Source organism: Oryctolagus cuniculus, chromosome 10 (assembly GCF_964237555.1).
Source record: "Oryctolagus cuniculus chromosome 10, mOryCun1.1, whole genome shotgun sequence".
NCBI lineage: Eukaryota > Metazoa > Chordata > Mammalia > Lagomorpha > Leporidae > Oryctolagus > Oryctolagus cuniculus.
In genome coordinates, this window is record NC_091441.1 from 64361227 (window position 1) to 64384371 (window position 23145).

The window sequence follows — 23145 nt, forward strand, 5'->3', positions numbered from 1 at the left end:
CCGACTAACACCTGCAAGCCAGCCAGCCAGTGACAGCCTTATCCATTTTCCTTTGAAAAGTGATTCTTCTTGAAATGAAATAGCCCTGAGAATGTTGGTCTGTATGCAGGGGGCAGGAGTGGGCAGCACATCTCTGAATAAGGAGCTGGGAGTGGATGTGGGGACTCAGGTGGACTCTGGCTTTGGCATTGGCTGTGCATCTCCACAGGCACCACTCCACGGCATTGAGTCTCAGAGGCGCAAACCAGAGATCTGAGTGGCCTTCCTCAGTCTGCTCGGTTTGTGGGAGGTTTCGCTGTGTGCTTTTTGTTGATGTTTAGCCACTTCAGCTGGTTGGAATTAGGAGCCTGGCATCAACAGTGGAAGAACACAGAGCTTGTCTGATGACACAGCCAGCCTTTAGTGTCTGCTGGTTAAAAATAATTTGCTTGGCTCCCAAAAGATGGTTGTGAAATGTTTTGGCAGAGCTTAACTTGTCAAGGCTTGACCGTGGTTAGCCCATTTCAAAGGATACTTGTGGAGTTGCTGAAAACAAAATCTTTCCTGAGTACTCTTCTAAAAGAAGATGGCGCCGGGTCAACTTGATTCTGGAAGTTGTCACTCTCCTACAAGGGCCCTCAAAGACGAGAACCTCCCCCGCCCCGCCCCTCAGCTCTTAGCCTCAGGAGATCAGCAAGCATCATGCTCTTTTCATACACACTGCAGGCTTGCTCCCCTGCCTGCCTCCCTTCCTTCCACTTTCCTTCCTTCCTTCTCTTGTTCCCACCCTTCTCTACCCTCTCTCCTCCCTTCATCTCTCCTCGCTCCACTTCCCCTTCTCATCCTCTCCCCCTCCTTTCCTCCTCTCCCTCCCTTCTCTTTCTTCTCCTCTCTTCCCCTCCCCTCCTCTCCTTTCCTTCTCCTTCCTTCTTCCCCTCCCTCTCTTCTCTCCCCCTCTTCTCCCCTTTTCTCCCCTCCCCTCCCCTCCTCTCCTCTCCTCTCCTCTCCTCTCCTCTCCTCTCCTCTCCTCTTTGTCTTTCTCTCTCCCTCCATCTATTTTCTATTCTACTTCTTTTCACTGTATATTCTACTCTTTGGAAAAATGCCCAGGGTTCAATGTCTTATAGACTTCCACTAAGCATAAGAGTTTTATTGTGTCATTGGGGCTAATCTAGCTAGTTGATAGAAATGCTGAGTCTATTAAACCCACAAAATGTCATTCTTGGGATTATAGTAAGCCGTGCAATCAGTTAGTGAAAATCACTGCTCTGCAAAGTCAGCCTACTCACTTCAAATTACAGCTCCATTTCCACCTACTCTTCCTCATCCTCCACTCTTCCTCCTGGCAGCTGTTTCAGGACTGTGTCCGTATCTTGGTACTTCCCCCAACAGCAAACGCCATGGTGCCCTATACACAGCAGTAGTGTTGGGCTGAATAAGAGACAGAGTGATAGGAACACCAGGTGTGTAGAGTAATAGATACAGGCAGATACGAAAGGAGAGTAAGGGAAGACTCTCACTGATTCAATCCCTGTGATGCTAACTTTGCTTCCTTGCCTCCTGATTTTCATTGAATGAGATAAACGAGAATGACAACTTCCGCAGTGTCTAAAGGACAGTCCACATGCAGCTAGTCATGTGCTCTGTGTCTGAGCTTCCCAGACTTCCTGACATTTTACCACTGAAATGTGCTACTTTCCAGTACAGCTCCCTGCTCCCCCCCAGCAAATCAATCTTCCAGTTCACAAGGGGAACAAATGTGGCCCAGACTTCTTCCCTACTCCCCACTCTACCTGAGTTCTATTGAGTCATTTTAAGTCTGATCTTTCTTTTTTAAAAACAAAAAGTCCTATAATTTAAAGCAAAAATGTTGTATTGTGGAAAAAGCATGCTAAAACAACAATAGAAGAAATAAATTTATGCAAGTCCTTTTTCAAGTGGATGCTTGTCTCGAGTTGCACCTGAAATGACACCACCAGCAGCAAGTTGGAGAGTGGCATGGAGAGATAACAGCACTGTCCACCTCGGAGACAGGGTCTGCCTGCCATCCCCTCCCTGTCCCTCGTACACTGTCTTCCTCATTCCCCCTGGCCCCATGTGGAAAAGTAGCACTTGTGAGATTCTGGAGATCGGGTGACATCAAGAGTGACATTGCCAGACTAGACTCTCAGACACTAGGCTCTCGACCCAGCTTTTCCTCCAGGGACCATTTAACCTTGAGCCATCACTTAGTTTCTCTACTGTCCAAACCCCTTGGCTAAAAATGAAGGGTTTAGATGGTAGTAGAGAGTTCTGCCCATTCTAGTACTTTCCTCTGCTGGGGTTTCATGTTTTATGGCCAAAGTTTGATGCACCAAATAAAATAACAAATAAGGGAGGAATCTGATCAAGACTTCCCTGAATTTGATGGTGCATTTCCCAGGAAAAAGGGGCTGTTGGGCCCTAAATGGAGATTCTTCAAAATGAAAGAAAATGGAAACCGCTTGGGAGGTCCCCCAAGGAGAGGGTGGGGACAAGGCACATGACACATGCATGCCCCACCAGCAGGAGGTGGGGCTCCACCAGCCCGATTTCTGTGTACCAAACAATCTGCACTAGGGACACAAAAGTGAAATCCTTTCATTTTATCCAACTACTGCCTCTGGCTGTACTTTCTGCTTTATATCTCTCAAACACACCGTGGGTAATTCCTCAGCTTTCATTCACTTTAGGGATCAGAAGAGTTCATTCCAATTTAGGCTTTTGTTTCCGATCCTCTTGTCCTCCCGGTATGGTCCTTTTTAAAACGTTTAAAAATTATTTATTCGGCCGGCGCCGCGGCTCACTAGGCTAATCCTCCGCCTAGCGGCGCCGGCACACCGGGTTCTAGTCCCGGTCGGGGCGCCGGATTCTGTCCCGGTTGCCCCTCTTCCAGGCCAGCCCTCTGCTGTGGCCAGGGAGTGCAGTGGAGGATGGCCCAAGTGCTTGGGCCCTGCACCCCATGGGAGACCAGGAAAAGCACCTGGCTCCTGGCTCCTGCCATCGGATCAGCGCGGTGCGCCAGCCGCAGCGCGCCAGCCGCGGCAGCCATTGGAGGGTGAACCAACGGCAAAGGAAGACCTTTCTCTCTGTCTCTCTCTCTCACTGTCCACTCTGCCTGTCAAAAAAATAAAAAAAAGAAAAAAAAAAGAAAAAAAATTATTTATTCATTTGAGGTCTTAGCTATTGTGAATTGAGCTGCAATAAACATTAAGGTGCAGACAGCTTTTTTGTTTGCCAATTTAATTTCCTTTGGGTAAATTCCAAGGAGTGGGATGGCTGGGTTGAATGCTAGGGTCCAACCCAAATGCCCATCAACAGTAGACTGGATAAAGAAATTATGGGACATGTACTCTATAGAATACTATACAGCAGTCAAAAACACTGAAACCCGGTCATTTGCAACAAGATGGAGGAATTTGGAAAACATCATGCTGAGTGAATTAAGCCAGTCCCAAAGGGACAAATATCATATGTTCTCCCTGATCAGCAACAACTAACTGAGCACCAAAGGGGAAACTTGTTGAAGTGAAATTGACACTATGAGAAACGGTGACTTGATCAGCTCTTATCCTGACTGTTGATGTACAATGTAATACTTTATCCATTTTAGTATTTTTTTGCTCTAGTACTATTGGTTGAACTCTGTAATTAACACACAATTATTCTTAGGTGTTTAAATTTTAACTGAAAAGTGATCCCTGTTGGGAATTTGGAAAGCATTATGCTGAGTGAAATAAGCCAGTCCCAAAGGGACAAATACCATATGTTCTCCCTGATCGGTGACAACTAATTGAGCACCAAAAAGGAAACCTGTTAAAGTGAAATGAACACTATGAGAAACGGTGACTTGGTCAGCCCTTGCCCTGACTGTTGATGAGCAACTTAATACGTTATCCCTCTTAGTATTTTTTGGTTTGTTCTACTTAATACTTTTGGTTGAATACTGTAATCAATACACAGTTATTCTCAAGTGTTGAAACTTAACTGAAAAGTGATTGCTGTTAAATATAAGAGAGGGAATAAGAGAGGGAAGAGATGTGCAATTCGGGACATGCTCAAGCTGACTTACCTCAAACGGTAGAGTTAGAAACATACCAGGGGATTCCAATTCAATCCCATCAAGGTGGCATGTACCAATGCCATCTCAGTAGTCCCAGTGATCAATTTCTGTTCACAATTGATCATAATGATAGGACTAAGAGCCAAGAGGAGCACATAAACAAGACTAGTGTCTGCAAATACTAACTGATAGAATCAAAAAGGGGGAGAGCGATCCAACATGGGAGGCGAGATGCGCAGTGGAGCCATAGAATGGCAGATGTCCTAGATGGCACTCTGGCCTCAGAATCAGCCCTTAAGGCATCTGGCTGAAAAGCCCATGAGAGTGTTACAGGCATGGGAAGCCAAAACACTCTGGCAAAAAAAAAAAAAAAAAAAAAAAAAAAACCTAAATGAGGGATCTCCACGAGTGAGATCCCAGTGAAGGGAACGGGTCATCAAAGAAGGAGGTACCTTTCTCTGAAGGGAGGAGACAACTTCCACTTTGACTACCACCTTGTCTAAATATGATCAGAGTTGGTGAACTCAAAAGGCTTCCATAGCCTTGGCAACTCTTGACAAGAGCCTAGGGTGATTGCTGATGCCATAGACAAGAGTGTCGATTTGTTAGGTCAACAACAGGAGTCACTGTGCCTTTACTCCTCATGTAGGATCTCTGTCCTTAATGTGCTGTACATTGAGATTTAATGCTATAACTAGTACTCAAACAGTATTTTTCACTTTGTGTTTCTATGTGGGTGCAAACTGTTGAAATCTTTACTTAATGTATGCTAAACTGATCTTCTGTATATAAAGAGAATTGAAAATGAATCTTGATGTGAATGGAAGGGGGGAGGGAGAGGGAAAGGGGAGGGTTGAGGGTGAGAGGGAAGTCATTGGTGGGGGGAAAGCCATTGTAATCCATGAGCTGTGATTTGGAAATTTATATTCATTAAATAAAAGTTAGAAAAAATAAAAATAAAAATTATTTATTCATTTGAGACACACACACACAAACATACATACACAGAGGGGGTGGGGAGAGAGAGAGAGATGGGTAGACAGAGATTGCACTTCCATTCTCTTAGTCTACAAAGGCTGGAGCTGGGCCAGACTAAACCTAGAGCTGGAAAGTCAATCCAGGTCTCCCACATGGGTGAGAAAAGCCAGTTAGCTGAGTCATCAAACTGCCTCCCAGGGTTTCATTGTCAGGAAGATGGAGGCAGGAGTTGGAGCCAAGAATCAAACCAAGGCACTCTGCAGACACAGATATCTTAATGACGTGACTGTTTTAAATGCTAGGCTACATGCCTGCTCTGACTGTGTGACTTTTTTCAAAGATTTATTTTGTTTATTTGAAAGGCAGAGTTAGAGAGAGAGAGAGCAAGAGTGAGAGAGAGAGAAAGAGGAAGAAAAAGAGAGAGATCTTCCATCCTCTGGTTTACTCCCCAAATGGCCACAACAGCCTGCCAAGAGCCTAGAACTATATCCAGGTCTCCCACATGTGTAACAGGGGCCCAAGTACTTGAGCCATCTTCCTCTGCTCTCTCAGGTGCCTTAGTAGGGGGCTGGATTGGAAGTAGAGCGGCCAGGACTTGAAGTGGCATTCTCTAGGATGCCAGTGCTGCAGTCTGTGGCTTAACCTACTGCACCACAGTGCCAGCCCTGCATTGCGAGATTATTTTTTACTTTGCTTTCCACTGACAGAATAATTCCAACTTCCAACTTGTTTATTTTTTAAACTTATTTTTTCTAGGTTTCTTTTTTTAATAATTTATCTGAGAGGTTGAGAGACACAAAGAGACAGACAGACAGAGATCTCCCATTTGCTGGTTCACGACCCAAATATCGTAACTGAGCCGGGCCAAAGCCAGGAGCTGAGAGCTTTGCCAGGGCTTACAGCTTTGCCTGCCTACAGAAGTTATCTGCTGCATAATGAACCATCCTCACATTTAGTGGCTTTAAACAACTATTCTATGTGTTCGGGATTCTGTGAGTTGGCAGGTTGGGTTGGGCTCAGCTGGGGGGTTGTGCTGTTCTCACTTGAGATAGCTCGTGACACTGTGGCTCACCGGGAAGGGCTAAGGCGGCCTGGCTCACTTATCTGGGGGTTGGTGCTGGCTGTCAGGTGGGATCTCTTTGCTCGCAGCCTCTCATCGGGGAGGGTGTTAGCCTGAACTTCTTCATGGCAGAAACAGGGTGAGAGTGGAAGCTACCTGGCCTCGTAAGCCCGGGCCAAAGATACATGACTCAATTAGAAAAAATCAAATTTATCACTTCTGCAATGTTAAATTGGCCAAGCCAAGCCCCCGCAACCAGCTCCAATTCAAGGTGTGGGAAAATAGATAGCTCTTCTTGATGGGAAGTGCAGCAGAGACACACGGCAGTAGAATGAGTACTTGGCTGGAGGTGTTCTGGTAGCCAGCCTTCCAACACAGAGACTGGCTTCTAGTGTCAGGAAGGCGAAGATGCGTTTGTATCCCAATAAGACCTCTGGTTTTTCTTTTTCTTTCACCTCATGACACCAATTGAGACACACAGTGAGTGGCAAAAGCTATCCTGGAATCTATTCTTTCTCTTTTTAAACTTTATTTATTTAAGGGGCTGGTGCTGTGGCATAGCGGGTAAAGCCGCCACCTATAGTGCCGGCATCCCATATGGGCACCGGTTCCACTCCTGGCTCATTGTTGTGGCCTGGGAAAGCAGTAGAAGATGGCCCAGGTCCTTGGGCTCCTGCACCCACATAAGAGACCTGGAAGAAGCTCCTGGCTCCTGGCTTCAGATCAGCACAGCTCTGGCTGTTGTGGCCATCTGGGGAGTGAGTCAGCGGATGGAAGACCTCTCTTTCTCTCTCTGCCTCTGCCTCTCTGTAATTCTGCTTTTCAAATAAAATAAATAAATCTTTTAAAAAAGTAAAAAGTTGTTTATTTTATTGATTTTAGAGGGAGGGAGGGAGGGGAGGAGGGAGAGAGAGAGAGAGAAAGAGAGAGAGAATTCACCCCCAAAATGTCCACAGGGATGTATGGCTGGGGCCAAAGCCAAGAGCCAGGAACTCAATTCGGGTCTTCCACGTGGGTGGCCGGGACCCAACTACTGCTGCCTCCAAGGATGCATATTAGCAGGAAGCTGGAATGGAGAGAGGAGCCAGGACTCAAATCCAGGCACTCCAACATGAGACACAGCGTCTTAACCACTAGACCAAATGCCCATCCCCTGGGATCTGCCCTGACATGAATGGCTAGGAATAACTTGGAATTCATGGATGTGATGGGGAACCACATAAATAAACTCCACCAAACCCCAACTAGATGCATTCCTTATCTATAGTTCCCTCGTCTAGCTCTCCAAAAGGCTCGGCCAACATGATGTCCTCTAACCTGATACAGAGGAAGTACAAGTGGGTTGCAACTAAAATGCCTTGTCTACAAACATCTTATTTTTTAAAATGCACAAGTGGACACATCACCTGGGGCTCCCTAAGTGCCTTGGGAACATCCCTCTCAAGGCAGAAGCACATGTCAGCTTCCAGTAAGCCCCTTTTGTTTGGAAAAGGAGTTCATAAAAACATCTCATGGGTGAGAATGGAGACTGGGCTCCTGCATGGCCTCAAGTCCATGCACATAATACCAGAAGCCTCTGGAGCACAAACTATCTCTATTGTAGGTATTGCATTTGCTTACAAACTGATAGCAAAGATTTAGGGAGAGGACATAGCATCCTTCCAGACTTCCTCCTGCAGGGCAGGTTTGCTTCTTGAAGGGCAAATATATTTACAGAGATGTGAGAGGAACCGAAGCCAACACAAACTGCTCCAATTTACTAAACTGCAGAACAAATTGAACCCAAATACACAAATTTTTAGAGAGCCACGAACCATGGCAAACGTTGATTTTCTTTCCCTTTCAAAAAAAAAAAAAAACATGTTTTGCTTTCTTTCCCATAATGTTTTCATTAGCTTTGTTTTTGAATCTTAAAAAGCTCTGCAGATTCAGCCTGTGTGATTTTCAGCCGAACTGAGTTATGCAAAAAATATCTTGTTTTCTTACAATGAAACTTAAATTTATCACAAGCTCTCATAGTCAGTCACCTGGTAACTAGAAACTTACACGAAAACATCCATTAAAATGTAGTTAAATTCAGTGATTTTGCAGTATTTTTCGGTTTAAATGCAACTGGATATAAAAGTTCTCCTTCCCACTCTGCTTAGCTCTGAACGCTCTGTGGATTTCTCCCTCCTAGGGAACCAGGCAGAAAGCTGGGCAAGCCAGCCCTGTACATCCCATCTGCAGACTAAGTGGTTGAGAATCCATCGTTTCTCGGTCTCCCATGTAAGCTGCGCTCTTAGGAACTTGGCTGGGCTGGCAGGCAGTGACAGCGACCTTTCTCTGGGACTTTCCCAAGACAAGAACTCCAAGCAACAGAAAATGGCCCCCAAGTCAGACCCAGCTGGGTAAACCACAGAGATCTCCGGAGAGCTTGCAGGGAAATGAGCAGAAGAGATGAGAATCTGCAACCAGAGAAAACGTGCAGTAATGAGGATATGGAGTTGACTTAACTAGACATCAGCCATTTTAACTTCATCACGACTTTGTTCCATGCCCTTTTAATGATTTCCTTAAGTAATCTTTAAAATCCCGTTCAGTATTAATCATTCAGTCTTGCAAGAGCCTAAATCACCGTCATTAAGCCCCTGGATATCCGAAGCCAAAGACATGCATTTTCTGAAAGGAGGAAGCCAGAGCAGTGAAACTCGCTCCAAATAGAAGTGGAGCAGCATGACCGTGAGACGCAGCCAAGTCATTAACCAACTCCAAAGGGCTCCTTAGAGATGCAATATCCTGACATCGAGAGGATGCGCTTTCTCTGTCTTCGCTCTGCCTGATCCTTAAAGAGCTTCCCCTTGTTTTGTCTGCTTCTTTCAAAAAAAAAAAAAAAAAAAAAAAAGTGGGCATGTTTCTGTTAGCGCACACATAACCTCATGCTGAAAGAAGGCGTTTAGACTTTAGCAGCAGGAATTCACTAAGGGTATGGACTTGATCTTGACCTTACTCTGTTTCCAAACTGGCTTTCTCATCTTTGCATCCCTAGGACCTGACATCTGGCCTGCTACCCAGCCAGTGCCTCATAAATGCTATTGAGCGAATAAACAGAGCCATGTGGCGTGACCACCCCTGGCTTCGCCCCTGATTATACTGAACCGGCCAGAAGTTTCCAGCTCAAGCGTATCCTATCATTTTCTATCTCATACTCCTCACCTGCTTGATAGCTTCATTCATGAAAGTTATAACTGGCAGCAGTGCTGACTGGAATCTTCATTCATGATGAAAGTAATTATTAATTGTTAAGGGTAGCTGTTAAGTATATAGGCATTCACTATACTCTTTATATAATAAAATAATTTAAGCATCATTATTATACATGATAATGGCATTAGTAAATCAACAAAACAGAACACAAGGGGCCTGCACTTTGGCATAGTAGGTAAAGCTGCTGCCTGCAGTGCCGGCATCCCATACTGGCATTTGTTCGAGTCCCTGCAGCTCCACTTCTTATCCAGCTTCCTGTTAATGTGCCTAGGAAAGCAGTGGATGAAGTACTTTTGCCCCTGCATCTACATGGGAGACCCAGAAAAAGCTGCAGGCTCCTGGCTTTGGATTAGCTCAGCTCCAGCTGTTGTGGTCATTTGAGGGGTAAACCAGCTGATGGAAGACCTCTCTCTTTGAAAAAAACAAAACAGAACACAACTTTAAACTTCATTCCCGATATTAGACACCCGAAGTGGTTTCTATTCTCTGTTTTCTTCCATTCCTTTCTCACATGCACAGGGGATTTCTATCGTTTTTAGCATTGACTCCCTTTCTTTAAGCTAAAGAACAGTCACTTAAAGTCAAGTAATCACCAAGACAATGAAATCCAGTGTCACTTACGGGGCTCCAACTCTGGGCCAGTGTTGTTCCTCTTTCTTTCTTTCTTTCTTTCTTTCTTTCTTTCTTTCTTTCTTTCTTTCTTTCTTTCTTTCTTTCTTTCTTTCTTTTTCTTTTTTTGACAGGCAGAGTTAGACAGTGAGAGAGAGAGACAGAGAGAAAGGTCTTCCTTCCGTTGGTTCACCCCCCAAATGGTCACTATGGCTGGCGCGCTGTGCCGATCTGAAGCCAGGAGCCAGGTGCTTCCTCCTGGTCTCCCATGGGGTGCAGGGCCCAAGGACCTGGGCCATCCTCCACTGCCTTCGCGGGCCACAGCAGAGAGCTGGACTGGAAGAGGAGCAACCGGGACAGAATCCGGCGCCCTGACTGGGACTAGAACCCAGGGTACTGGCGCCCCAGGCAGAGGATTAGCCTAGTGAGCCGCAGCGCCGTCCTTGTGTTCCATTTCTAATTTCCGAACACAAAGCAAACAGAAGCTCAGCAAGGCTGAAATTTGCCTGAAGTCACAAGACTGGTAGGATAGCCATAATGACAGAAGTCATCACCACTGGTACTCAACAGTTACTTCACTGTGTGCTGGGAGGGTGCAAGGCAGTCACCCTGCCTCATCTCGCTTAAGCCCAAATCACAGCAATTCCAAAGGCTTAGTGAGGCTGGTGATGGGCCCAAGGCCACACAGCCAGGAATGACTAAGCAAATGACTAAGCAAAAAATGACTAAACCCAACTCTTTTTTTTCTTTTTTTTTTTAAACTTTTATTTAATGAATATAAATTTCCAAAGTACAGCTCATGGATTACAATGGCTCCCCCCCCATAACTTCCCTCCCACCGGCAACCCTCCCCTTTCCCGTTCCCTCTCCCCTTCCATTCACATCAAGATTCATTTTCATTTCTCTTATATACAGAAGATCAGTTTAGCATATATTAAGTAAAGATTTCAACAGTTTGCACCCCCATAGAAACACAAAGTGAAAAATGCTGTTTGAGTACTAGTTATAGCATTAAATCACAATGCACAGCACACTAAGGACAGAGATCCTACATGAGGAGTAAATGCACAGTGACTCCTGTTGTTGACTTAACAATTTGACACTCTTGTATATGGCATCAGTAATCACCCTAGGCTCCAGTCATGAGTTGCCAAGGCTATGGAAGCCTTTTGAGTTCACCGACTCTTATCATATTTAGGCAAGGTCATAGTCAAAGTAAAAGTTCTCTCCTCCCTTCAGAGAAAGGTACCTCCTTCTTTGATGACCCATTCTTTCCACTGCAAACCCAACTCTTAACCGAGGGTTTGAAACTGGGCGTGGAATCTCTGTTGACACTGGGGTCTGGGCTCTTTGCTGCTCTGCCTCCCTTCTTCGATGGGGGGATGGGAATTCATTTAGATCAGACCAAATGTGAGATTGAAACTGTACTAGGTAGATTGGGGGAGCTCTGAAATGAGATTATTGTTTATCATAATTTATCAGCACACACATTAAACACACACTGTGCATGGTTTAGACCTCCTATCAGAAAGGCCTGGCCCTCAGAGAGGGGCTGTATGGGGGTGCATTGTGGTACAGTGTGTGCAGCCCTCACTCTGCTGACCCACACCCCATAGCGGAGTGCCTGGTTCAAGTCCCAGCTACTCTGCTCCTGAGCCAGCTTCCTGTTAATGAGCCTGAGAAGGCAGCCGATGATGGCCAAAGTACGAGGGGCCCTGCCTCCCAGGTGGGAGACTCAGATGGTGTTCTGGGTTTCTGGCCGTGGCCTGGCCCAGCCCTTGCTGTTTTGAGCATTTGGGGAGTGAACCAGCGGATAGGAATTCTCTCTTACTTTGTCACTCTGTCTTGCAAATAAACAAACAAAAACAAACAAATAAACTTTTTTTTCCCAAGAGACTATATACTTCCTTAGACTGAACTTAGTTGCTCTATTTTTCTTTTTCTTAGACATTTATCAATTGATTAAGCTACACTATTGCACTATATTTTTTTTTGAAAATTTTATTTATTGAGAGGTAGAGTTACAGACAATGAGAGGGAGAGACAGAGAGAGAGGTCTTCCGCCCACTGGTTCACTCCCCAAATGGCCGCAATGGCTGGAGCTGAGCAAATCTAAAGCCAGGAGCCAAGTGCTTCTTCTGGGTCACCCACGTGGGTGCAGGGGCCCCAGGACTTGGGCCATCTTCTACTGCTTTCCCAGACCACAGCAGAGAGCTGGATCAGAAAAGGAGCAGCTGGGACTGGAACCGGCGCCCATATGGGATGCTGGTGCTGCAGGCGGAGGATTAACCTACTGCGCCGCGGTGCTGGCCCCCACTATTACACTAATTTAAAACTTTTCTAAAGAAGATTGGAGCTTTAATGAAACTGGGGGCTGAGGATGTGACAAAGAATCTCCCGGCTCTTGAAGTCTGACCTTGCTTTCTGACACAGATGTAAGGTTCAGAATGCCGATTTGGGATTTGACGACTCCCTTGACTTTTTATCTAAGCACCTGTTTATTCCACCTTTCCTTCAGTGCATGAAGCATGAAGATCACTTCATGGGTCAGTTCCAGATGAGCAGGACTGTGAGAGCCTTCACTGGTTACCTGCTCCATGGAGGGCAAACAAGGAGATGCAGGGAGTACTGAGGCCTGGAGTTCCAGAGTCGGCCCAGGAGGAAAATGCACAGAACAACTCAGTTCCTACCTCTTGCTTCTACAAAGATACACGTTTGTTAGCTCACACAGCCCTAGTAGGATAATAATAACAGTAGCTCATCACCACTACTACTTAGGAGTTATTTTACTGTGTGTCAGGGCCCACGCTAAGCTCTTTACTTGCCGCGTCTTATTTAAACTGCAAGAGAAATCCCCATTTCCCAGAGAGGAAAACTGAGGTTCAGATGGCTCAAGTGATGGACCTCACTGCACACAGCAGAATAACACAATGGGTCTCACTCTGAAGGCAGCATTTTAAAAAGCCAAATTTGGATTTGTTGAGGTGATTTTGTAAAATGTTGGCCAGCAAAAAGTAGACACAATGTTTTCTTTTTTTTTTTTTTTTTTTTTTTTTTTGGACAGGCAGAGTGGACAGTGAGAGAGAGAGATAGAGAGAAAGGTCTTCCTTTTGCCGTTGGTTCACCCTCCAATGGCTGCTGCGGCCGGCGCACCACGCTGATCTGATGGCAGGAGCCAGGTACTTATCCTGGTCTCCCATGGGGTGCAGGGCCCAAGCACTTGGGCCATCCTCCACTGCACTCCCTGGCCACAGCAGAGAGCTGGCCTGGAAGAGGGGCAACCGGGAGAGAATCTGGCGCCCCAACCGGGACTAGAACCCGGTGTGCCGGCGCCGCAAGGCGGAGGATTAGCCTACTGAGCCACGGCACCAACTCACAATGTTTTCTTAGAGTTGCACTTGTCCCCCATCTCTTCTCACCCTTTTGGCTAAGATCAAGTGTACAGTTGCACTTGTCCTGTGATTTCTGCATCTCATTGGGTGATGGGCTGGAGCTATCGATGTTCCCATTCCAAAGACAGGAAGCAGCCTTGTGTGCAGGTTCTCTTCCTGAGCGTAATGTCAGCAGGGTCATTCTGGGGCACCTAAGAGTTTGATTCCAGGTGACAAATGATCATCGATATTTCTGATTGTGGAGGTCCCGAAATAGGACACAGAGAGGTAGTGACCATCTCAAAACAGAATGTATTTGAGTCACAAATGGGAGGGAGTAGCAGGGGAGGAATTACACATAAAGTGATATCCTGGGCTCTGGGGAATGAACCATGATGGAGAAGAGTTAGCTCCAAGAGCCACCTGTAATCCCAGCTTCCCATATGGGGGCTAGTTCGAGTCCTGGATGTCCTGGAAGATGGTCCAAGTGCTTAGGCCCCTGCACCATGTGGGAGACCTGGAGGAGTTCCGGGCTCCTGGCTTCAGCTTGGCCCAGCCCTGAACCATTTAGAGAGTGAACCGGCAGATGGAAGACCTCTCTTTCTCTCTCTCTCTCCCTCCCTCTCTCCCTCTTTCTCTGTAACTCTGCCTTTCAAATAAACAACTAAACCTTTAAAAAGTAAATAATATATGCAAGCTTTAACTCCAGACTTGAGAATCTTGAGAACGGTGTTTATAATGTGGTGGAGAGACTGGCACCAGAGCAGCGTTCTCAGGGGTAGTGCATTCCTCTGCACTGTTGAGGTTTGGGGCCAGGTCATTTTTCCTGCTGCAGACTGTCCTGGCATTGCAGGATGTTAGCAATACCCTTGGCCTCTACCCCTTAGGTGTCAGTAACAGACCGCTCGCTCTCAGTTGATGGCCCAACATATCTCCAAACCCTGCCAAATGTCCCCTTAGGGGTGAAATTGTCCCTGCTGCTCTATAGATTGATGAACTCCGTGACAAAGGTAATCCTTGGGTGCTCTGGGAAGGGAGAAAGGTTGCCAGGTAGGCCGGGGGAAGGTGAGGGGACAGTGATGGGTTCCCAGAGGATGTGGCTCTGCCTTGTGTTCCCAGAAGCATTTGTAGTGAAAGCCACATGGAGTCCAGGACCTGCATGAACAAAGGGACAGGGCTGTGAAGCCCCAGGGCCAGGCAGAGGAGCCAGTTACCACTTCAGTGTTGCTGGAATGTCATGAGTATGTGTGTGTTGTGGGGGTGGATGCTGGGCTAAGAGACTGTGATGCAGGCAGGTGTGTGACCATGAACTACATGGGCAGTCTGAGGGCTCAGGTATGTCACTGGGGGGGGGGTGTCTTTGAGCAGTGGGTTGATAGGAACAGAGTTCTAGAACACTCTAGAACTTGATAGGCCACAGAAGGCAGGATGGACTGCATTAGGCTGCCTAGAGGTGGTGCAGGTGTTGTTGTTGTTGCTTGCTTTACGTATGTCATTGCACGGATCTTCACAAGAGACCCATGAAGAGGAAATCCAAGGGAAGGCACAGAGAGACTGAGCAGCCCTGACTCATGCGAAGGTGCCAAGGCCCCTCCTGCAGGTGAAATAGACTTGTGTCTGACATGCTTTGGTTGGAGGTTAAATCCGGGTTCTGTGAGCAGCTCAGCCCAGAGGACAGGGTAAGGTTCCAAGGTACATGTTCACAGGCACGTATCAAAATGCAGTGTTGAGGAAGCAATGCAAAGCAAACAGGATACCGCTGCCTTTTGCATTGTTCTTTTCTCACATCCAGTTTCCAGCGGAGCCAAGTGCAAGCATTGACTGAGTGCCTACTGTGTCCTCAGAATTGTTCTAGGACTCTGGGCTAACAAGAAGCTGGAGGTCTAATTGAGCCACCAGCAAACACGAGCTGAGACATGAGATGGCGAACGAAATGAGGATAAATGATCTTGGAAGAAGAACTTGACGTACAGAGAAAAGCTATTCACTTTGAGTCTCCCTGAGAAACAGTCCCTAAGTGTTTTGTGCACTAGAAAAGTGCGGGTGCCCCAGGAAGAGCTGATTGGGTGTGGCATGGGTGAAAGGAGGGGTGTTGTGCTGGTGCAGGTGCTCAGGGGCTGTGGAAGTGACCATCTCCCTGTGCTCTGGCAGGTGTCCTGTGTGTACGAAGCCCTGCTCTGTGCATTGTCTGAACACTGACTCTTTCATTCCATAGCAACCTTATAGGCTAGCCACACTTAGTGGCTGCATTTTACATATGAGGAAGTGGAGCACAGACAAGCTAAGTAGCTTTTCAAATTACAGAAAGAGGAAAATGAAGAAAAATTGAAAAGACATACGAATATATGAGGAAGCTAAGCTTCAGCTACATTACATGAATCTCACAAAAGTCACAAAAGCAGTCAGTGTCACCATCAGGATCAATGCCCAGGTATTCCGGTTCTGACTCCTGACTCCTTCCATCTGCTGATTCCCCAAATGTCTGCAAGAGCCAGGCTGGGTCAGGCCAAAGCCAGAAGCCTAGAACTCCATCATGGCTTCCCACATGGGTGGCAAGAACCCACGCACTTGACCCATCACCTGCTGCCTCGCAGGGTGTGCATTAGCATGAAGCTGGAATGAAAAGCCCAGGAAACAGGACTCAAACCAGGCACTCCATAGCGGGATGCACGCTTCCCAAGTGGCGTCTCAAGTGGCCTGCCACTTGGCTTCCTCATGTTTAACACGGGCATTTAGTACAAACTTTACCTACCTTACAAGTATCAAATAGAGCATATAAAAATGTCTACCATGGTGCCAGAACTAAATGTACTGCAAATATAAAGCAAATGGAAGATGAATGAGGGTTGCTTCACAGCAATAGGTTTGATTGGCCTTGAAGAAATTGTAAAGTTCATGATCAAGGACAGAATAAAAATCAAACACATGGAGAATGCCCATTGAGAGACTCCTGGGGCATGTTTACAGGTGGGGGCGGGAGCTATACGTGTCTCGTGTGTTTATATGTGTAAAGCAGCTACCATTTCTGGAACAATGATCAATTTTGGAGTTCCCATCAGGCATCGTCAGTGTACTATATGTTAATACCCATGAGTTAGGGGAGTTGTGCTATCACTTTGGATATGGATACGAATATGTACGTGGTTCAGTGATTTTCACACAGTAAAGATTCAGTAAGGGGCAAGCATTTGGTGCAGCACTTAAAATGCTGCTTGGACATTCTCATTCCATATCAAAATGCCTGAGCTAGAGTCCTGGCTCCACTTCCTATTCCGGTTTCTTGCTAATGTGAACCCTGGAAGGTAGTAGGTAATGGTCCAAGTCATTGAGTACTTGCCAGCCACAGGGGAGACCTGGATTGAGTTCTGGGCTCTTGTTGTTGGCCTGAACAGTCCCAGCTGTCGTGGGCATTTGAAGAATGAACCAGTGGATGGAAGATCTCTGTCTGTTTGTCTCTGTGTCTCTGCCTTTAAAACAAACTAAAAAAAATTAAAGATTAAATAAATCTTGGCTATTGATAAGTGCTGAAAACATATTTATTGGAAAAAAATGTACCAAGTGAGAAGAGAAATGATTGTCATAGAGAATAAAGCTGTCAGGGGCCGGCGCTGTGGCTCACTTGGTTAATCCTCTGCCCAAGGCGCTAGCATCCCATATGGGTGCCAGGTTTGAGTCCTGGTTGCTCCTCTTCCAGTCAAGTTCTCTGCTGTGGCCTGGGAGGGCAGTGGAGGATGGCCCAAGTGCTTAGGTCCCTGCACATGCATGGGAGACCAGAAAGAAGCACGTGACTCCTGGCTTTGGATTGGCACAGCTATGGCCGTAGCAGCCATTTGGGGAGTGAACCAGCAGAAGGAAGACCTTTCTCTCTGTCTCTCTCTCTCACTGTCTATAACTCTACCTGTCAAATAAATAAATAAAATCTTTAAAAAAAAGAGAGCATAAAGCTGTCAATTCTTTCTCAGAGTATCCCATCTCCTGCTATTAACTCCTCTTTGAGATACCCAAGCACCATTTCTCATACTTCTTGAAGGAAAATGGAAGCAGAACTAATTTTTAGCAACAGAAATCTACTGCTGTGTGAAATTTGCATAGACTCATACAGTCATGCACTGCTTAGTGACAGGGATATACGTTCTGAGAAATGTCTCATTAAGCACTTTTCATCATCAAGTAAATGCACATCAGAACATACTTACACAAACTAAGATGACTGCAATGCCACTAGGGCATGTGGCCTTATAGGACCACAGTCACACATGTGGGCCGCCACTGAAGTATTGGATGTGGTGCGTGACTCTATAAGGCTTGATGTGCACCAAAAACTTGACATGCACATTTAGCCACATTACAGCTCCCCACCACCACCACCACCAACTGACAGCAAGGACACTCAAGTGCCCCATTGCAAGAGTGTCCAAGATCTCCACCTTTGTCCACGAATCCCTGGGGCCCACTCAGTTGAAAGAGGTTAGGCATTTCAGATGCCAGGGGAGAGGGAAGGACTCTCCCATTGCCTGTAATCTATAGCTTTGCCTGCCCAGGCACTGGGCCTCAGCCATGGCAACAGACTTGCACATTCCCTGACCCAGAGTGAGCTCCTGGCTGGGGGAGATCAGGTCCCAGGGTCCACTGCCAACCAGATGAGCCCAGGGCTCCTGTGGCTGACATGGGAGTGAAGTGTCCTGACACCCTTTCACTCCCGCCTCGCTAAATCGCCTCTTACAAGCACACTGTAAAATCCTGCGGTCTTCAAGTTTCCGGGTTTTGTTATTTTCTCATGAATAACACACTTGATTAATGTTTGGGACAGGCCTGGATGACACCCGCTTGGGGAACACCCCTCTGTCATCAGCGACCACCCCGGTTTCACTCTCAAGCTATCCAGAGGAGTTCCAGGAGTGCCCAGGTGGACTGCTGTTTGTGTGGCCTGCTTCTTCCTCCCACTTTTGCTTCTTTGGAGAGAGAGGCTTGCCAATCACCCTGCTCAAGCATAATACCCAAGAAAAGCCAGGAGGGTAAAATTATACGCAACCGCCCTGTGACCTGCTTGCACATTGCGGGTCAATAAAACTCAGGCAGAATGACAGTGACAGCTGCCTTGTGGCATTCAGAGGGAATTGAGCAGTTCTGTTCTGCAGCCTCAGGAGCAAGGATATCATTACCGCCCGGCTGCTCGGAGAGAAACCACCTAAGCCCACCCTCAGGGAAAGGCACGACTCCTACAGCCACCCAGGGACACCAAAAGGCTGGACCATCAGCTTTGTCCACGCTGGGTCCTACTGGCCGCAACTCTGTTCTCACCCGTGCACCTGCTCCCTGCCTGCCACAGCCTGGCTTTCAGCAGCTGGGGCAGGACAAACTCACAGTCTCGGAGGTGACGGCGGAGAGCAAGTGGAAAGAAAACGGCCATGGGGGCCAGACAGTCAAGGACCAACTCCAAGGACAAGGACCCCAAGGGGATGCTGCTCCTCAGGAGGGGACAGAAGTTTTCTCCCTGGGATGACACCGTGCTCTTGGGAAGGGACCCGCGGTCCCTGCTGAAGCGGGGCATGCGCCACGTCAGCTTCAGCTTGGTCACCAAAGGAATGACAGACATCCCAGACTTTCTGTGGGGCCTCTCGGAGGTCCAGAAACTCAATCTGTCGCACAACCAGCTCCGGATTCTTCCGCCCGAGGTGGGGAGACTGAGTCGGATCGTGGTCTTGAACTTGTGCGGGAACCGCCTGAAGAGTCTGCCCAGGGAAGTCAGCCTCCTCCACAGCCTCAAGGTCCTGTTCGTCAACATGAACTGCCTGACGGAGGTGCCGGCCGAGCTAAGCCTGTGCAGGAACTTGGAGGTCCTGAGCTTGTCCCACAACTGCCTGTCCCAGCTTCCCGCCAGCTTCGCCGACCTCTCCCGGCTGAGGAAGCTGAACCTCAGCAACAACTATTTTGCACACATCCCCATGTGTGTGTTCGCGCTGAAGGAGCTGGATTTCTTGCACGTGGGCTCCAATCGCCTGGAGAACATCGCCGAGAGCATCCAGTGCCTGGCCAGCCTGCAGATCTTCATCGCGGAGAGCAACAACATCCACTCCTTCCCGAGGTCGCTCTGCCTCCTCTCCAGCCTGGAGATGCTGAACTTAAACAACAACGACATCCAGACCCTCCCGGATGAGCTCTATCTGCTGGGTAGACTGGCAAGGATCGCCTGGAACCCTATGGACAAGGGGCTCCACATTTCCCATAATCCCTTATCCAAGCCGCTGCCAGAGCTGGTGGAGGGGGGCCTAGAGATGCTCTTCAGCTACCTGAAAGAGAAAAAACACAACTGATGTGGGCACCGGGAGTATGGACGGGAGCCAGCGCCTCTGCACTAGGTCACTTCCGGTGCTTCTCTAAAGCAAACGCGCTACTCTTCCTGCTAGTATATTTCAATGCTCTTGCTAATAGCCGCTAAACAGTGGTTGAATATCCATCGGGGAAGCGTGTGTTTTTCACTCTCTGTTTTTAAGAACCTCCGATTGTTATATTCACCTTATCCACGCACTAATGGAAGCAGGCTCTTAGTTTTCTCTGGAGAGAACGAACTGTTCTGAGTCTTCTAAGGAGTACTGAGATTCTTGGGAAGCATGGACAGCAGGTGTGCATGCGAAAGGCAAACCAGGACATACTGAGTGCCATGGATGGTCTGGGGGCATTGGGGACTTCTGCTTTTAGGTGCTTTCCATCCTTGAAGCAGCAACCGATGGCCGTGTGGCAATAGCAAGACATGTTCCTCCAACAGCCTCAATCAAGCATTACTTGGGACCAAAGGGCAAGCCGGAGCCATGCTCCATTGCCCAGGACCAAACCAGGCAAAGCTTGTCCCTGGAGTTCTGGGGAAATAATCATAGGAATTTTTTAAAATGACTGTAGGGTAAGAATCAGCCTGCTTATGTTTATGTCTGGTGGTGAGTAACAGGGTGATGACTTTCAGATGATAACTATGAGGCAATGTTATTGTGCAGTTTCAACTGTCTTTCACAAGCCCTTTTCCAACCTTAGTCACATTCCTGAATTTCTTTTCTAGCGATCCTAGCCCATAGTCAAATTATCCTTTTCTAATTCACTTTTCCCCCTTCCTTGATTTGCCCTCTTGGAGATAAGCTAGTAATTGGGAAAATATGGCCAAAAGGCAGGTAGCAGGCAGCAAGGTGTAGAAAAACCATGCTAAATATGTAATTGCCCTTTGAAAATTCAGAGGACGGAATATTGGCTGCTTGGCCTTCATGTGTAGATATTTTAAAAAATTAGTGACATTTAAAAGTTCTTTGGAGAGCAGGCTCTGTGAAGGCATGAAGCTTGTTTTGTTTTTTATTTTAAGAGTGCACAGCTGTTAGAGAAACACAGGCAGCAGGATGAGCAATGTGTGTTCCTGCAGCAGGGGCATTGGATCTCATGGAAATCGTAGCAGCCAGGAGGCTCAAGACATTGATATGCACTCAGAGTTAAAGAATGAGAATGAGAAGGTGGCCAGGTGGCAGTAAAGAAAGGACAGTGCCTTCAGGTCATTGCGGAGCCAGGTGCTCTGGTTCCTTGTCACTTTTGTCTACAGAATAAAGCAAATGCTATCAAGACTCGGGATCGTGGGTTGGTTGTTGCAAAGACTTGTGTAACTTCTTATTCCGTTTAGTTTAATTTAATTAAAATTTGACTTATCAGCACTCTCTGCAGTCCGGATACTGAGTTAGGAAACTCAGGGGTAACACTCTGCGTCTTCTACTGAGAGCTCCCAGTTCAGTGAAGTAGACAGACCCACATGAGTGGTAAGCTGAGATCCCTGCTGAAGAGAGATACAAGAAAGACGAGAATAACACAGAGTAACACACCACTTGGTGTAGACTAGTCTCATCAACCAAAGAACAGTAAACAAAAAAATGAGGTTGCAATGAGTGGACCTAACCCCTCACTCACTGCTGTCATCCAGCCCTAACATCTCCTCTGCTTGCTTCCACCCATTTGTAAAGAGAAGCAAAGTAATGGCTGCTCACTCTGTGGTTCTGAGCTTACACCACTGTACTGTGGAGTTGTTGCATGCTTGATTTTCCCAGGGCTGCTCAAATGCAGTTCATGTAACCTATTCATAGGAGCGAGTGATTTTCCCAACACAGCCCAAAGTCAGTTTTCCCATCCGTAAAAAAGGAAGCTATTTCCTGCTGCTATCATCAGATGCCACCATCCCACTAACACATTTGTGCCCAAGCTCGTCTATTGAACCATTGCAAACAGACCTTACCGGGCAGGGTCCCTTGGAGGCAGCTCAGGAAGTCTCCTCTCAAGTTCCCTCCAGCAACAACTGGAGACCAGCACATCCCTGCCAGGCACACTCCCAAATCCTCTCCCATGGTAGCTTGTGGCAGCCAGGACTATTTAAAGACATCAGTGGAATTCCTGCTTGACCTCCTGACTCAGTGGGAAATTGTAGGGTGAGCTTTCCTCTGCAGGCCTGGATAGGTCACCCACTCTGAAGCCTTGGCTGAAGCACACGCAGCTGTCAGACACACAGCAGCGTGCGCCAGGATCAGGCGTGTTGGTGTGCGTTGCTGGAGATCCATCTGGGCCCAGGCTGCATGTCCATGACCTTGGGAAGGGCAGGAACACAGGGGAAGACGGCAGCCCTGCACTGTTCTTGCTGAGCAATCATTTTCTGTCCTCGCCAACCTTTCTCAGTGACTTGATCCCACAGTAACTCTACCCCTGGGAAAGAATGTAACCCTGTTTTGAAGGTGACCCATGAGCATATTGTACTTTTCATAAGAAAAAAAAAATGATATCCAAGGGGTGGCCAGCCTCCACTGGGGGCTTTCAAAAGTAGAAGAGTAGGGATTTCTTTGTTAACATCAGCCTGGAGGAAACCATGAATGCGTGGTAGTTGCCTAATGGGCTTTAGATATTGATCTTTTTTGAATGCTCCTTTTTATTGGTGAACGGAAGTGCTGAGCAATAAAAATGAGCTTAGTTACTCAAAACACTAATGTGGAGGGGATTCGCTATAACCTTTAGAATCTTGGCTGTCAAATTCTGCCGTTTGCTGAATGACTGTGAAAGGCTTCTTGCTTATCTTTTGTACTTCAACGACTGCCCCATTCAAGTAACTCCCAGGTATTTCTACAGCTTCTGGAATCAAAGCACAGAGGATGATTTCAGGGGCGGCAGAGTACATTCAGCCAAAGAATACGAGCTAACTGAGGGCTTGATGAGACCGGCTGGCGGCTCACGTTGTGGATAATGCTGTGATTTTCACGTCTCTGTTTGTCCAGGAACACCTTGCAAAGCACTTGCAGCTTACAAATCCCCCAGAGGAAAAGAAACCTTATATTCCTAGGAAAGGAAGAAGATGGTGAAAAGAGACATCTGCTCAGGGAATAATACTGCTAAATGCGTAATGCTTCTGCACGTTAGAAAGAAAAATGCAGTCATTACTTAGCTTGTTGACTTAATAAACGGTTAATAGAAGAAACACACTCCATTCTCAGGCTTTGGTGAATAGACTGCTTTTCTGTAGTAACCAAAGACAGAGTGACTTCAGGGCCAGGCATCTGGATCGCACAACGAAGCCTTGCTTGTGTCAGAGATAAGATACAAGAGGGAGTGCGGTCCTAGTTTGAGGGAGACGGTACACCAAACCCTTTTCTTCTGATAGTGGATCATTGCAGCTTGAGAGTGCATTTCACGTGCTGCACAGCACCTAGTGCATACGCGTTTTGATAGTCACACACTGCAGTGGAGGGAGACTGAAGTCAGCGGAAACACACTCGGCCTCCACAGCCCGAGAGGATGGCGGCAAGGACGGCCCGCAG

The 23145-nt window shown here is 47.1% G+C and overlaps 1 protein-coding gene across 1 annotated transcript; it reads left to right on the top strand.

Moving 5' to 3' along the window:
• The first annotated feature begins 12985 nt into the window (after positions 1-12985).
• Positions 12986-21009, top strand: LRRC30 (leucine rich repeat containing 30). Its single transcript, XM_070050452.1, has one exon. The coding sequence runs from the start codon at positions 18733-18735 to the stop codon at positions 19636-19638; it is 906 nt and encodes a 301-aa protein (XP_069906553.1). The 5' UTR covers positions 12986-18732; the 3' UTR covers positions 19639-21009.
• The last annotated feature ends 2136 nt before the right edge of the window (positions 21010-23145 follow it).

Excerpts from the sequence above, each read along its gene's own strand:
- LRRC30 (XM_070050452.1), top strand. The coding sequence starts at position 18,733 with ATGGGGGCCAGACAGTCAAGGACCAACTCCAAGGACAAGGACCCCAAG.